At 55.3% G+C, this 14,494-nt stretch overlaps 1 protein-coding gene across 1 annotated transcript; it reads right to left on the reverse strand.

Annotated features, from left to right (window-relative positions):
* Positions 1-381: 381 nt before the first annotated feature.
* On the reverse strand, positions 382-13,227 carry LOC149522165 (zinc finger protein RFP-like). Its single transcript, XM_089770499.1, has 7 exons — positions 12,744-13,227; positions 11,051-11,146; positions 8,783-9,013; positions 8,432-8,454; positions 7,273-7,388; positions 5,054-5,101; positions 382-3,716 (listed from the first exon to the last, which is right to left on the reverse strand). Exons 1-7 carry the CDS (start codon positions 13,158-13,160, stop codon positions 3,199-3,201), a joined length of 1,449 nt encoding a protein of 482 aa, XP_089626625.1. The 5' UTR covers positions 13,161-13,227; the 3' UTR covers positions 382-3,198.
* Positions 13,228-14,494: the final 1,267 nt, after the last annotated feature.

Below are 14,494 nucleotides of genomic sequence, written 5' to 3' on the forward strand. Positions count from 1 at the left end.
TGGCTCTCATCTAGGCACCGATATGACTACAACAAAACAGCAAAACCCACTATATCTCATGTCAAGATATGCAAAATAAATATCCTAATACCAGACATGATTTGTTGACTTAACTATTCACTCACTCCTCCATTTGTAACAAGCCCAGTTCAGAAATTGATATAATTGAATTTTAACTCTAACAAGTTCTCGAGCAGCATTTTTCTTGCTTTCCCTAGCTGTAAATAATGTAATTATTACCAATGGAAATAGTTCAGGATTTTTGTGTCCTGGGAAATCAGCTAATGTCTAAGGGTACGGCTACACTGCTTTTTTGTTTTGGGAGGAGTATGCAAATAGTGCTCCGCATTTGCATAATTCTTCTGTTGTTGTTTTTTTCTAAAGACCCCTTATTTCGAAAGACCCCTTATTCCTCATAAAATAAGGTTTATAGGGTCTTTTGAAATAGGTTCTTTTCCAAAATTTGGTCCCATGTAGGCGAGGCCAAATGCCAGAAAAAAGGGGGGAGGGAAAGAAGCACGGTGCTGGGGGAATGTGGTGCTGGAAACTGCTCGTGGGCGAGTTTCCCCGCCGCTCCACTGGCCAGATTTCAGGGCCAAATCAGTCATGGGGTTTTAGATGGTTTGATTTTTTTGGGGGGGTTGCCTCTCATATGGCCTGCAACTGATTTTTCTGTAGGTCAGTGGCTCTCAACCCAAAAAAGTTTCCCTGCCCCGATATAAGCAATTTGCAAAACATAAAACCAAACCACCCTAGGCTACGTCTAGACTGGCATGATTTTCCAGAAATGCTTTTAACGGAAAGTTTTCCGTTAAAAGCATTTTCGGAACAGAGCGTCTAGATTGGCACAGACGCTTTTCTGCAAAAGCACTTTTTGTGGAAAAGTGTCCGTGCCAATCTAGACGCACTTTTCCGCAACAAAGCCCTGATCGCCATTTTCGCGATCAGGGCTTTTTTGCAGAAAACAAATCTGAGCTGTCTACACTGGCCCTTTTGCACAAAAGTTTTGCGCAAAAGGACTTTTGCCCGAACGGGAGCAGCATAGTATTTCTGTAAGAACACTGACAATCTTACATGAGATCGTCAGTGCTTTTGCGGAAATTCAAGCGGCCAGTGTAGACAGCTGGCAAGTTTTTCTGGAAAAGTGGCTGATTTTCCGGAAAAACTGGCCAGTCTAGACACATCTCTAGAGTTTTCCAGAAGAAGCATCTTCTTCATCAACAGCTGTTGTTTCACACACACGCAGAGGTATACATGCATATGTATAAATGTGTATGTGTGAAAAATACTGGTGCCCTATGATAACTCAGGTGGTTAACCATAGATTTCCATAGGACAGCTACTTTTTACTTCTGGATACTTGAGTACAATTAAGATGTGATACTTTTGTACTTTTACTCAGGTAGTTTTCCACAAGGATACTTTGACTTTTTTTTTTTTTTTCAAATTAGCAGTATTTTTACTCAAGTAACCTTTTGGGGTACTTTTTCCACCACCATATCCAGGCAGAGTGTCTGTCATGGGCTCGTGACAGGTGTCCGGGGAGCCTGGCATTGTGATGAGTCTTCTCTTTGTCTTCTTAACTTTTCTGTCTTTCTTAACTACAGTGCACAAACAGCTGAAAACAGGCAGCTTTTTTTTTTCAAACAGCACAACTCCCACATTCTACTACTACTATAACTATTTATCTGACACAGCTAGAAAAACTATTTATGTAGAAACTAACAGCTAAATTCCTATCTCTCACTAGAAAAAGCCCCTGAGGAGAAGAACTCACTGTGTCTGAGACCGAGGGCGGTGAAGAAGGACCTGGCAGGAGGCAGACCGTGAGCGTGAGGAAAAGGGCACAAAAGACACGAGGCACCCACTGTACAGTCCGGCTGACTACTGCTAATGAAAACTCCCATCTGAGATGCTGGGATGACCCGACTTCTCAGTGGTGCACCCACAGTGACATCACTATTAGAACATTTATTAAAAGGAATATTTCAAATAAGGTTCTGGGTGCACAGCTGACAAAGGAAGGCTCCGTACATCTGTGGTCATGCCTCAGTTATGGGAAGTTGCTAGTATCAGTTTAAACAGTTTGCAAGATACACAGTATCAGTAACCAGCATTACCCCAGACTGAGATATGAGAGGGGCCTGGATTCCTCATACAATTCCCCTCTTATGAGCGCCTCCCACTGGCTAGTTTAGGCAGCTCTCTGCCTGGCCTGGTGGCTTGTCCCATTCCCAGACACTCACATCCCCTCGTAATTCAGGCTTGGGGGCTCACAGCGTCATGCCAGGGATTTTCTGAGCAGTTACAATTCCAGGCAGCGCCGTTCAGCATTGCAATACCCCAGCCCCTGCCTGGAGCTCGCTCCTTGTCTCCAGCTCTGCAGGAGAGAGCAAAGTTCCCAGCAGGCAGAAGCTTCAGGAGCCAAGACTGAAGCCCAGCGCAGGAAGGGAGGGATCAGCCTGAGACCCAAGGGCGGGATCCTGAGCCCAGCTGGCCCCCAGAACCCTCAAGGCAGGGGAGGGGGGGTGGAAGAGTGAGGGGCAGAGCTGTCGGGTTGGTCGTTTTGTGCAACTTGCTCTTAACTGTCTTGTGCTTTGTCTGGCGAAGAGACTGAGCACTGTGGGATGGGACTTGTGTGCAGAGTCTCTGGGCCTGTGTGTGTCTCCAGACAGAGATCACCTTGGCCTGGAGCTCTGGGAGACTGGGGGGTCTCAGCATGTGGGACTCTGAAGGGTCAGCTCGGCTCCAAGGGGCTAGGCAGGGGGTGACATCTCAGGCAGGGCCTAGAGAGCCTCCCCCCAAGAATGTGCCCGGGGACCCTGGGGCAGGGGATGGGCCTCTGATGTGGTCCCATTGTTTGTCCTGATTTTATCCCTTCCCCTCTGGCTCTGCCAATGGACCCAGATCTCTGCAAGTCGCCTCCTGCTGCTGCAGAGCCTCCCGCTTCTCCCCAACCCTGATGGATTAACTCTGTGTCCTGCCACCCCCACCTCCGCCTGTCCCCAGCCCAGCCCCCACCTCCACCTGTCCCCAGCCCAGTTGTTAATTCTGCCCCTGCCCAATCCCCAACTCTGCTCCTCCTGCTGCTCCAGGGAGGTGGAGAAGGAACCGTAGAGAGGAGGAGCCAGGGGCTGGGTACCGGGGAGTCCTCCAGGGTCACAGAGTCTGGGGCATGTGAGGCCAGAGGGGCTGTTGTCATGGAGACAGGCGGAGCTCGGTGTCTGTGCCCCACACCCGGATCCAGGGTCGGATTCTCTCCCCAGGGAGGGAGCCCGGCGGGAAAGTGAAGATCGGGGCCTCGGTTCCAGCATCGATAAATGTCACCTGCCCCCGGTCACAGTCCAGACAAACCCGGATCCTGTTGGGGGGGCTCAGGGGCAGGGGGGTGCGAGGGTCAGTGAGAGCCTGGAACTGACCCCCCCACGGCCACCCCACAGCCCAGATCCCGCCCTTGGGTCTCAGGCTGATCCCTCCCTTCCTGCGCACAGACTCTCTGGCCACCCCCACAGCCCAGTATCGCCCACCCCCCACCCCCACCTCCCAGTAATGTCTCCCTGAGGTGAAGCCCTCACGGCCCAGCACAGATTCCCAAAAGTCAAATCTCTCCGGGGTGTCGGGCCGTGGCTGTTTTGACTCTGCCAGACTCACACGTTTCCCATCATCCAACAGGACGAGCTGGGGATGCGCCGTGTCTGGATCCAGAGTCACGTTGGCTGGGGGAGAATCAGAGCGTGAGGGGCAGAGCTCGGCCCTGGGGGGGTCGATGGCGTCAGGGACAGAATCTGCCCCAGCTGGGCAGTGACTCAGGGACTCTCCTGCCTCCAGGGGCGCCCGGCTCTGAGTGGGGAGCAGCCCTGAGGTCTCGGCCCAGCCCAAGGGGCAGCTCACTCCCCGGCAGGGAGGGGCCGTGGCAGAGAGAAGGGATCAGAGGGGCCCTGACACTGGGAATCTGCCCCCTCGCCCTGGGCCGGAGACAAGCGACTCTGGGCTGGGAACCCCAGAGGGATGGGATGGAAACTGCCTGGTCAGGGCTGGCTGAATCCAGGCCCTGCCCCCGACTGGACCCCTCCCCATTGAAATGTCCCTGGGTCCCAGCTGCCTCTGGGCAGGGTTTGTGATTCCCCCCGTGACACGTCTCCCCCGCACGGCACGTCTGGGCTCGGCTCCTTTCCTGCCGCACTGGGGCTCTGGGCCGAGCTCCGACCTGCCCCCCACCAGGCTGCTCAGCCTCCGGCCCAGCGCCCAGACCCCGCAGAGCCAGCAGGGAGGGGCAGGGACCGGCCCCAGCTGGGCTGGGCGGGAAGAGTCTGAACAAGGCGAGTCCTGCACTGGGGGTGCCCAGGCGCCGTGCGGAGGGAACAGGGGTGTCTCTGTCCCAGCCATGGCAGGAGGCTGACTCAGGGGTGACAGAAGGAAGAGGGGCCCCAGGGAGCTGACGGGGGTCCCAGCGGGGGCTGGGTGGAGGGAGAGAGAAGCTGAGCTAACACGGGGGGAGAGGAAAAGGGGAACAGGACCAGAGCTCTGCTCTCAGCAGCTCCCCAGCTGCCTGCAATGGGCCCAGGACTGCCCCTGTCTGTGCCCCGGGCCCTGGTGCTCTGGGGTCTGATCCATCCCTTCCCCTGGCAGAGCAGGGACCCGCCCATGGACTCTTGGGTCCCCTGCCGGGGGAAGGAAAAAGAGCAACGTCCCCACGTGCCCCAGAGTCCATGCTGGGCACAGCCCCTCAGTCACCGGGGGGGGGGGGGGAGAGAAACTCCCCTCTGCGACCCCACATGCCAGAGAACAAGGGGAGCCCAAGGCCGAGAGGAGGCAAGGAGGGGTGAGGCCAAGGGCTTTGGATACCGGAGGGAGGGTACAAGCTGAGGCAGGGAGTTGAGGTGCTAGAGGGGCTGAGGACTGTGGGGGAGCCCTGGGGATAGGGGGCTCTGGGCAGGGGGTTGGGCTCTGGGCTGGGGGTTTTGGGGGTTCTCAGGAGGAGGAGTCTGGGGGCAGGAGGTGGCCCCTGGGCTGGAGGAGGCTGGGGAGGGGCATGAGGTCCGAGGCAGCTCACCTGGTCTGTGCGCTCTTAGGGTTTTCTCCAGTGCGGCCGGCAGAGAGTCTGGGGGAGGAGAGAGGAGATTCAGGTTTGTACGGGGAGCCCAGAGCCGGGTTGTCATGTCACAGACACACTCAATCCTCGCTCACGTCCGGCCTTTTGCCGGTGCCTAGGCCCAGGCCCTGCAGAGCCTTTGGCATCAAAGCAGCTTCCGGCACCTTGGTCTCTTGATGCTAACGGGATGTTCGGAGAGTGTGAGACCCTGGCTCTCGCTGGGAGCTGTTTATCCCTGGGGAAACTGAGTCGGGGGGGTGGGCTCCATGGGCCAGATTCACCATACACCAGCAGAGCAGGGCGAGGAGGCCCACGTCCCTCTGTTCTTCCTCCCACTGCCTCATCCCCCTCCCCCATCTCCAGCCCTCTCAGGGACAGGCCTTGGGCCTGCAGCTGCTGGGAGGAGATTTTGCTGAATTGTGGCCTAAAGGTTGTGACCATTCGTGAGTCGGGAGTTGATGGGAGATGACCTCAGGCCTGGCCCGGCTCCTTCTCCTCTCCCTGGGCTTGGCTAGTGGGGAAGTGCTGAGAACTGGGACCAGGGTCATTGCTCTGTCCACGTTTGGAGACTGAACCTGGGTATTTACGCCAGGGCTGGGCAAAATACGGCCCGGGGGCTGGATCCGGCCACCAAGCCACCCAATCCGGCCTGTGGACCCCCCTGCCGGGACCCTCAGGCACATGTAGCTGCCGTGGTTTAAAGCTCAGTCCCTGGGGCTCTGGGCTCTGCAGCGAGGGGAGGGGGCTTCATGTGCTATCCCCACCCCCAGCACAATCCTCAGCTCCGATTGGCTGGAAACAAGCCTCTTCCCCCTCCCGGAGCTGAGAGCTACATGGAGGGACCAGCCTGCAATTTTAGTGATCTGGGGCTGCAGCAGGCAGGGAGCCCAGCCTGCCTTGGGGGATGCTGCAGGGTTGCTGGCTGGGAACTACTTGGGTAAGTGCCTCCCAGCCACAGCCTGCCACTGGCACCTCAGCCCCTCCTGCATCCCAACTCAATTCCCTAGGTCACCCTCCAAGCTCTGTGTGCCCCCTGCCCCAGGTCACAGCTCCCTCCCAGACCCTGGACCACCTCTTACGTCCCTCCCCCAGGCCAGAATCCTCCCCTGCACCCACACCCCCTCCCTGACCCTGCACTCCAATCCTCTGACCAAGGTCACTGTCCAAACCCTCTGCAGTCTGCACCCCCCTTTTCCCCTTCTCCCAGGTCACAGCTCCCTCCCAGACCTCCTTCCTACACTTCTACCCCAGGCCAGAATCCTCTCCAGCACCCAGACCCCCTCCCTGACCCTAAAGCGCATCCCCCAACCCAGGTCACCACCCCAAACTCCTGTCAGACCCCACACCATCTCCTACACTACAGTCCCTTACCCCATGCACCGTTCTGCACCCAACCTCCAACCTAGATCCTGCACCCCCACCACAGCAGAGTGTGGCCTTTGGCCACTTTCCAAAATCTTGGACTGGCCCCCACCAAGAATTATTGCCCCCCCAGCGGATTGATGGTGATTGACTCGGCTTGGGCCTGGCAAGCCGTGTGCTTGTCACAAGGGAAATGTTTCCTACAGGGATCTTGCTCTTAAAGTGCCGTGTTCCTGAGTTGCTCTGCAGGACACAGACGTGTTGCCCACACAACGCACTTGAAGACAGACACCCAGAGTGACCTGCCCAGGCCAGGGAGCCATGTCCAGAACCCCCCTGTGGAGAAATGACCCCTGCACATCAGGAAAGAGAGTAACAACAAAATCGCTTGGACAGCAGAAACGCTCCAGCAATTCAAAGTTCCTGTGTGAGCCGTGTACAAGTCACACAAGGTACTTACTGACCCGAACACAACGGGGATTGGAACAGAATTCGTCTGGATGGTTCTAACAGGTCAGATACTGTCAGGGGTGCTCCTACTCTCGCAGGAGAAATGCACCATGACTGGCCTGTGCCCCAGGAGAAGGGAACTGAGCGTGTTTCTCTCCCTGGCGTTTCTCACTCTCACAGTCATTGTCATTGCAAAGGCTGCTTCTGAACAAACAAGGGTTTGAATTAATCAACCTGGGTGTCTTGGAACCCAAGTCTGGGCCATTCACCCCCAATTACATGGAAGCATCATCTAATTATGAACCAATCGACCAGCACCATTCTCCTTCCAGGGTCTCACTTTCCCCTCCTCCATTCCCCCCAGGTACCTTTGAACTCCCTCAGACTCTCCGACAGCGCAGTCACTTTCTGGGAGAAACCACGGACTCGCTCTTCCAGTTCAGGAGCCATCTCCTCTGGCTGCTGGGCCCGCACCTTCTCACACCTGGGGAGAAACAATGTCCCATGGTGACACTGCAGTGGTTCCCAGCCTTTTCGACTATGTGGGCCCCTTCTCAATCTATGAAAATGTTACGGACCCCCACCCCTCCCTGAGGGAGAAAAAAAGAAAAGGAAAAGAAAACCAAGGATCGGGGCCACCGCCATATGCCTAGTCCTTGCTTTTGAACTTTCCACAGATCCCCTGCAGTCCCATCGCAGACCACCAAGAGTCGAGGGCTGCCAGATACTTTCACAAAAAATACCTCCCCCTCACATGGTGGGTGCAAAAAACCCCCCACAAACACACCAAAAAAAAAGCGTCACTGCGCCTTTAAGTCCCCAGGCTCCCTGCTCTCCACGTCCCCTCCAGACGGGGCAGAAGGAAAATGGCCCAAGCGTCCTTCCGACTGAGAGAAACAGAAAATACCGGACATTTTACCAGACAGAGGCCGCAAATACCCGACAGTCCGGGCCAATACCGGACACCTGGCAACCCTACAGGCGTCTGTGGCCCACAGGTTAGGAGCCGCTGTGATCCTGCCTTGAGTGACTCAGTTCTTAACTTCTGGTTAGTGAGAATTTGAGTCTCCACGACCAACTCCCTGGATCTCCAGGCGCTGAGGGATGGGAGGTTCCCAGGGGAAGGACTGTAGAATCTGCCCACTAGGGACGAGACTGAGACACCTGCTCCACCTCCCCAGCTCATCCCACACAGGTCTCCAAACAGCCCTTGGGCAGGAAAGACCCTGGATCCCTGCCACCCTGGGCTGAACGGTGCCCAGCGCCCAGCAGGGACAGGCCCATGTCCCACCCCTCAGTCCTGGGGCATATAGAATATACCACAGGCCAGTCTGCGCCTTTCCCTGGGGAGTTGCAGAGTCGTCTCTAAAGGGGCGAGGGCCTCAAGGTTAAATGGGTCAGAGATTTGAATCCCAAATGTGACCTTCCCGCATATTCTGCTGTGGAGCCCTGGGGAGAGGCAGCGACAACTTCACTGCCCAGTGTTTCCCCAGCGCTGTGAGGTGTGAGGGGGTGAGAACCACCGACCTGCTCAAGGTGTTTCTGACGTCCTGGGGAGAGAGAGAGAGAGAGAGAGAGAGAGAGAGAGAGAGAGAGAGAGAGTTTCAGTCCCACCTGACACACACTGTGAATTCCAAGGGAGGGATTTGGCGAGCGAGGGGAACTAGGCTTTGCCTGGCCCCAGGGCCATGGATCCCTGAGCGAATGGGGCTTTGCCATCTCTAGTCTCTCTGTGCCTCTGGGTCTGCACAAAACAACAATTCACATGCCAGGAGGGCGCACACGGAGCTGCCCTGTGACCTCTGACTCCTGTGCCCACCTGCTAGGGACTGTCCTGTCTCTGTGGTAGGAGCTGGGGAATTTCCCCCTCAGCCTCACCTGCAGAAATTCACTCGCTGGCTTCTGACACTTCCCCTCCAGCTCCCGGATCCGCTCGCTGAGACGGGAAATCTGCTCCGAGAGTTTGGTGACAGTGTCAGTCTGGAGCCTCACAAGTTCCTTGTCCAGCTTCTTCAGCTGGGCCAGCAGGAGTCGCTCTTGTTTCTCCAGGAACTGCCGCAGCTGCTGAAACTCGGCCACAATCTTCTGCCGCTCAACTTGTGTCTGTTTCTGGAAGAAGAACCAAAGGAAGAACATCACCACCGCTAGGGGGACATGGACGGTGCCTGTGACCCTTCACAGCGCACTTAGTGCTCAGGGGGAGAATCTCTTTTTAGAAATTCTAAGTCACCGGACAGTGAACAGTCTGTCTCCAGGAGGGAGAATTTTCTCACGTCTTCCTGTTTGGCCCTAGAATCTCATAAAGGACATTTCCATGTCCGACGTGCTTTGGATCGTGAGTGGCTCATGGCCTCAGTGATGCTGATCCAAAGCAGGAGGGAGCAGCAGGGAGCAGGACTCAGCACTACTCCTTGGTGACATTTTCCTCATTACATTTTTTTCCTGGGAAAATACAGATTTGTCACCAAAGAAACAGTTCATGAATCACTGGCAACGTCACAGGTTGTTGTGCTGCAGAAAGAAATACATGAGAAACCAAAACTTATTTTTGAAACTGTCCTTGTGTTTTCTAAAATTATTTTTAAGGAAATGGTCAAGTTGAAACAAAACTTTAATTTGACCAAGCAAAAAAATCAAATGTGTGATTTGCTAATAATTTTAAAAATAGATTATTTTTGTTCAACCCATTTTGTTAATACCCTGCCAGCAAAGATCTGGCATTTGCTTAGCTCTACTCAGAGCCACGCTCGCTGAGACAGGTGGGAAGAAAAAAGATGTGCACCCATGAAAGAAAAAGCAGGCACCCAAGGTGAACGACAGCAATGGAGATAGAAATGTAGCCGTGTTAGTCTGGTGTAGCTGAAACAAAAAACAGGACTATGTAGCACTTTAAAGACTAACAAGATGGTTTATTAGGTGATGAGCTTTCGTGGGTCTGGCCCACGAAAGCTCATCACCTAATAAATCATCTTGTTAGTCTTTAAAGTGCTACATAGACAGCAATGGAGAAACTGTCAGGGCAGAAAGGGTGCGTTTACACAGCAGCGCTATTACAGAATAGCCGCCCTTATTCCAAAATAACAAAGGGAGTGTCCACACAGCAATTCCGATATTTCTAAATAAATTCAAAATAACGGGCCACTTATTCCGACTCTGTAAGCCTCATTTGACGAGGAATAAGGCCTCTTCTGAAATTGCTATTTTGAAATAGCAGTCTTGTGGGACACTCCACTGCTGCTATTTCGAGATAGCCCCTCCCCAGGGCCGTTCAGGGTAATTTCTCCTCAGTGCTTCCTGGGGCTCTGCATCGAGGTAGCGCATCCACATTAGGAGAGCCTGCCTTGGACTGATTTCGAGGCTTCCCTGTAGTGTGGACATGCTATTTTGAAATAAGCTATTTTGGAATATCTCCTCTGGAACAGCTTATTCCGAAATAAGTGTGCAGTGTAGAGGTACCCAAAGGGACCAAGACAGGAAGGAGCGGAGGGAGGGAACTTGCCAGGGCCACGGGGCTTTATTTAGTGATTGAAGCTGGAACTCTGAACAGCAAACAGAGATTGCACAAGGGGACTCCTCTGGACATAACTGAACGTCCTGCAATCTCTGGGCTGAGGGAGGCTGGGAACTGACGAACGAACGTGTTTCACTGGGGCTTTGGTCTCAGGCTCGGCATTTCCTAATTCCCAATTCGGTGTTTGTTATTAGAAATTGTTGCTTGTGAAGTGAGTGTAATTAAGATAATTGTAACTAAAAGACAGTAGATGAGAATAACAGTTCACAGAGCACGTGGCAGTGGTTTCCACGCTGGGGTCTTTGTGCCCCCGGGGCCATGGACCATGTGAGCAAAAGACTTAGACTGGACAGAATTCAGCTGTTCACACAGACAATCGATTTTCAAAGGGGTCAGAACCTCCCTCTGCCATTTCTAAAGGTGTCCACAAATGTACAGAGGGTGGAAGCAGCTGGTTTGGGGCCCAACCCTAAGGAGGGATTTTGCTAAAGCAATGAATTGTGATTTCTGGGTGCTCATTCCCTGGCTGATGAAGAGAAACCGTAATCCAGTCTAGGGCCGCTCCTTAATGTTGGATTCAAGATCAGCTCCCTGTGGCTCTCTACAAAGGCAGGGTAATAACGCCAGGCACCTACCAGATACTTCTGGCTGGTCTTCTCCCTGCTCACTTTCAGTCCCAGCAGCTTTTCTCTCTCAGCTCTCAGAGTCTTCAGCTGGGCCTGGAGCCTTTCCTGGAGACACAGAAACATTTCATGTGACTAAGCAAAAAATCAAATGTGAGATTTGCTAATCATTTAAAATAGATCATTTTTGGTTCAACCCATTTCTGTAATGTCCTGCCAGTGCAGATGTTTAGTTTTTTAGTTTTGTTTCTCTTATTGTTAGTTTCAGAACTAGAGGGAGGGGAGCTGGCCCAGCACAGAAACACACTGTACTCGCCACTGCAGGGTCCGGCAGGTTTATGGGATCGGATACACAGAGTCACAGTAATAGAACCTGGGAGTGTTTTCAGAGTGTTTGAAATTCTCGGCCCCTGTTACAGTAGGGAGCTGGGATCACATCCTCAGAGGCTGCATGAGCTGGGGCTGGGGGAGATCGCAGGGGAGGGAGCTGGAGGAGAGGTGGGACACAGTGAGCATCGGGGACCTCCAGAGAGGCCGGGGCGCGTGGAGGGGTGGGGGAGGAGCAGAGAGGAGGGACACAGCCAGGCAGGTGCAGGGTGGAAATCTGGCCTGGCAGCCACCCGTGATGACCTAGCTCTGGCGATTGCAGGTGTTTGCAAACAACCCTCAGTGCCCCTCCCCCGTTCCCACCCTGGTTCTTTCTTTACCCGCCTGCTGTGGGCCGTGTGCATGAGTCTGTGGCTGGGGCTAGGAGCTCTCTCTGGCTGGCTCCTCCATAGGGTGCCCGGACCCACAGGGCCCCAATCGCTCCCTGGAGCCCGGAGAGGCCAGTGCTATAGACACCAGTGCATTCTACTCACTACCAATTATTGCCATTGCCATGAACATCAGCATGGACACGTAGTGGGCACAAAGTTCCCCCACTGAATCTGCAAAGATAAATCCCAAAGAGGAATCTGCAGGACTGGGACTCTCCCTGTGGCTCAGGAGAGGCGGGTGGGGACGAGGCTGGGCACAGGCTGGCTAGCCCTTTCAAGGGAGGAGATCTGAGCAGGGTCCCTGTCAGCCGGGCGTTTGGGCAGTCAGCTAGGAGAGATTCCAGTGCTGCCCAGCTGATTAGCAGCGTGCACAGTCACTCACAGCTGGCAGCAGGTGTTTCAATGGGTAGTGCGCAGTGACACATGCCTTGGCGCACAGAACAAAATTTATTCCATGCCCAGATGGACTATTTTAGACGAAACATTGGTTGTCAGTCCCGCCTGAGACATAGTCTATTCTCCTCCCCAGGAAGGGACAATGAAGGGCAGGATGAGGGGCCCTGGGATCCAACCTGGCCTGGGGTAGGCCCAGGGAAAGCCAGAGGGAGGAAGCCCCTGGCGCAGGCAGAGGAGACCCTGGATCTTGCTCAGGATGATAAGACCAAACTCCAGACTCAAAGTCCTGAGAGTCCCGGCTGGGAGAGCAGGGCTGTTACTGGCCACACAAAATGCCATTGTGGGTCTTTTTTGGGAAACTGAGGCAGGGCTACCCCATGCCACGAGGGGCACTCAGGCGGCAATGACCCTGCTGTGGTGCCCTATCACCCTATCCCTGCTTCCTGCAGTCCCACCCCTGATCCTATCGGCTAGATTCCCAGGGCGGGAGCTGCTCCCCAGTGCTCCCCTCAGTCCCACGAGGGCAGGGATCGCAGTCGGCATTTCCCCACCTGGAATTCTTCGGCAGCTTCCTCGGCGGGAATCAGGTTGTGACCTTGGCTCCCCTTGGATCTGTCATACACCACACAGATGGGGATTTCATCCTCTCTGCTGAAGAGTTTGAGAGGCTCCTGGTGTTTCTCACACAGTCTCTCTGGGGCTGGTTCCTTCCCTGCCTGCAACTGGAGTTCTCTGGCCATGTCCACGAAACTCCTCAGCTTCCTGTCCGGCCTGAGGTTCCCCTGGGCAAAGGTCCGTCTGCACTGGGGGCAGGAGACGTCTGCGGTGACTCCCCCCCAGCACTGGGTGATGCAGGTTCGGCAGAAGCTGTGATCACAGTCGAGAGACACCGGATCGTTGAAATACTCCAGGCAAATGGGACAGGTCACTTCATCCTGGAACTTCTTTGCTGTATTCGCAGCAGCCATGGCTTCTGGTGCAGGGGAGACCAGAGGGTTTAGTTTCTCTTTCGTCTGCCAGGGAAATGGGCGGGTTGCACTTTGTATCAGTCAGTGCCACCTGTCTGGGCGTGTTCTCCTGCTCTTTCCCTTTACAGACTCTTCCACGCCTTTACATGAAGTGTGATGAGTCCAGACTGACAGTCACTTCTCCGAAACATCTGCCAGGCACCAAACTTGGGCCTAGGCGCTCAGGGTGCATCTACACTGCACCGTTATTTCGGACTAAGCTGTTCTGGAAGATACATTCCGAAATAAGAGCATCTACACTACAGGGAAGCCTCAAAATGAGTCCGAGACAGGCTCCCCTAATGCATTGGAAGCTCGCCTGTGCTGGGGGGGGGGTTTCTGGTTCCGTCCTGGGGCTGCCGGCCCAGAGACCAGCTGTCACCCTTGTGCTTTGCCACAGTGGCAACTGCATCTTTTCAGTGTAGTCTCCCCAGCTCTCGTGGCAGTGGGCGGTGGGGGGGGGGGGGATGCAGGCACTGGTCTCCAATGCTGGGGGGGGGGGGGAGCAGGGGATAACCAGAGACTCCAGGCCCAGGGCTCTCAGGCCACTCACCCAGCCTCGCTGCAGGGGGATCTGGGGCCAGTCAGAGGGACCCTGGGAGCCCCCTTGGACCAGCCTTGGAATCCAGCTGTGGGGAGAAAAAGCAGCAAAGAGGCAGCTGGACCCTCTTCCCGCTGGGTTCTCACTGCCCCTCCTCTTCCCGCACCGCGCAGCCGCAGCCCCTGTCAGCCACCGGCACAGCCCGGGCAGGGAGGCAGGAAAGGGGCCAAGTAGCGAGTCAGACTGAGGGGGGCAGGCCAAGCTCCTCCTGCCTTGCAGGGGCCCTGCCAACAGCTTCTCTCTCGTCCGCGGCTGCTGAGGAAACCGCCCTCGAAGAGACGTGCAGGCCCTGGGACCAGGGGGCAGCCGCTGAGGTAGCGGAGTTGGGAGAGCACGAGGCTGCAGGTCGAAAGGTCCCTGGTCCAGTCCTGGGCTTGGGCAGACGCCTCTGTCCCTGGGGCTGAGCCCTTGGGTGGCTCCTCTATGGAGAGCACAGTTGGGCTTCCTGGAAGGGCCTTGTCTGCCCTGCTGCCTGCCTAGGGGCCAGCCAGCCCAGCCCTGCCTCCCTGCCCCTGTCTGCTTAGTCCCGGCCCTGCCTCCCTGCCCCTGTCTGCTTAGTCCCGGCCCTGCCTCTCTGCCCCCATCTGCCTAGGTCCCAGCCCTGCCTCTCTACCCCCCTGTCTGCCTAGGTCCCAGCCCTGTCTCTCTGCCCCCGTCTGCCTAGGTCCCAGCCCTGTCTCTCTGCCCCCATCTG

Source organism: Pelodiscus sinensis, chromosome 19, assembly GCF_052426305.1.
Source record: "Pelodiscus sinensis isolate ZL-2025 chromosome 19, ASM5242630v1, whole genome shotgun sequence".
Classification (NCBI taxonomy): Eukaryota; Metazoa; Chordata; order Testudines; family Trionychidae; genus Pelodiscus; species Pelodiscus sinensis.

Bases quoted from the DNA above. Each gene is read 5' to 3' on its own strand.
- LOC149522165 (XM_089770499.1), bottom strand. From the start codon at position 13,160: ATGGCTGCTGCGAATACAGCAAAGAAGTTCCAGGATGAAGTGACCTGT. The intron at 9,014-11,050 runs GTAGGTGCCTGG...TTCTTCTTCCAG, and splicing joins AGACCAGCCAGAAGTATCTG to AAACAGACACAAGTTGAGCG. The intron at 5,102-7,272 runs GTACCTGGGGGG...CTCCTCCCCCAG, and splicing joins GAGTCTGAGGGAGTTCAAAG to ACTCTCTGCCGGCCGCACTG.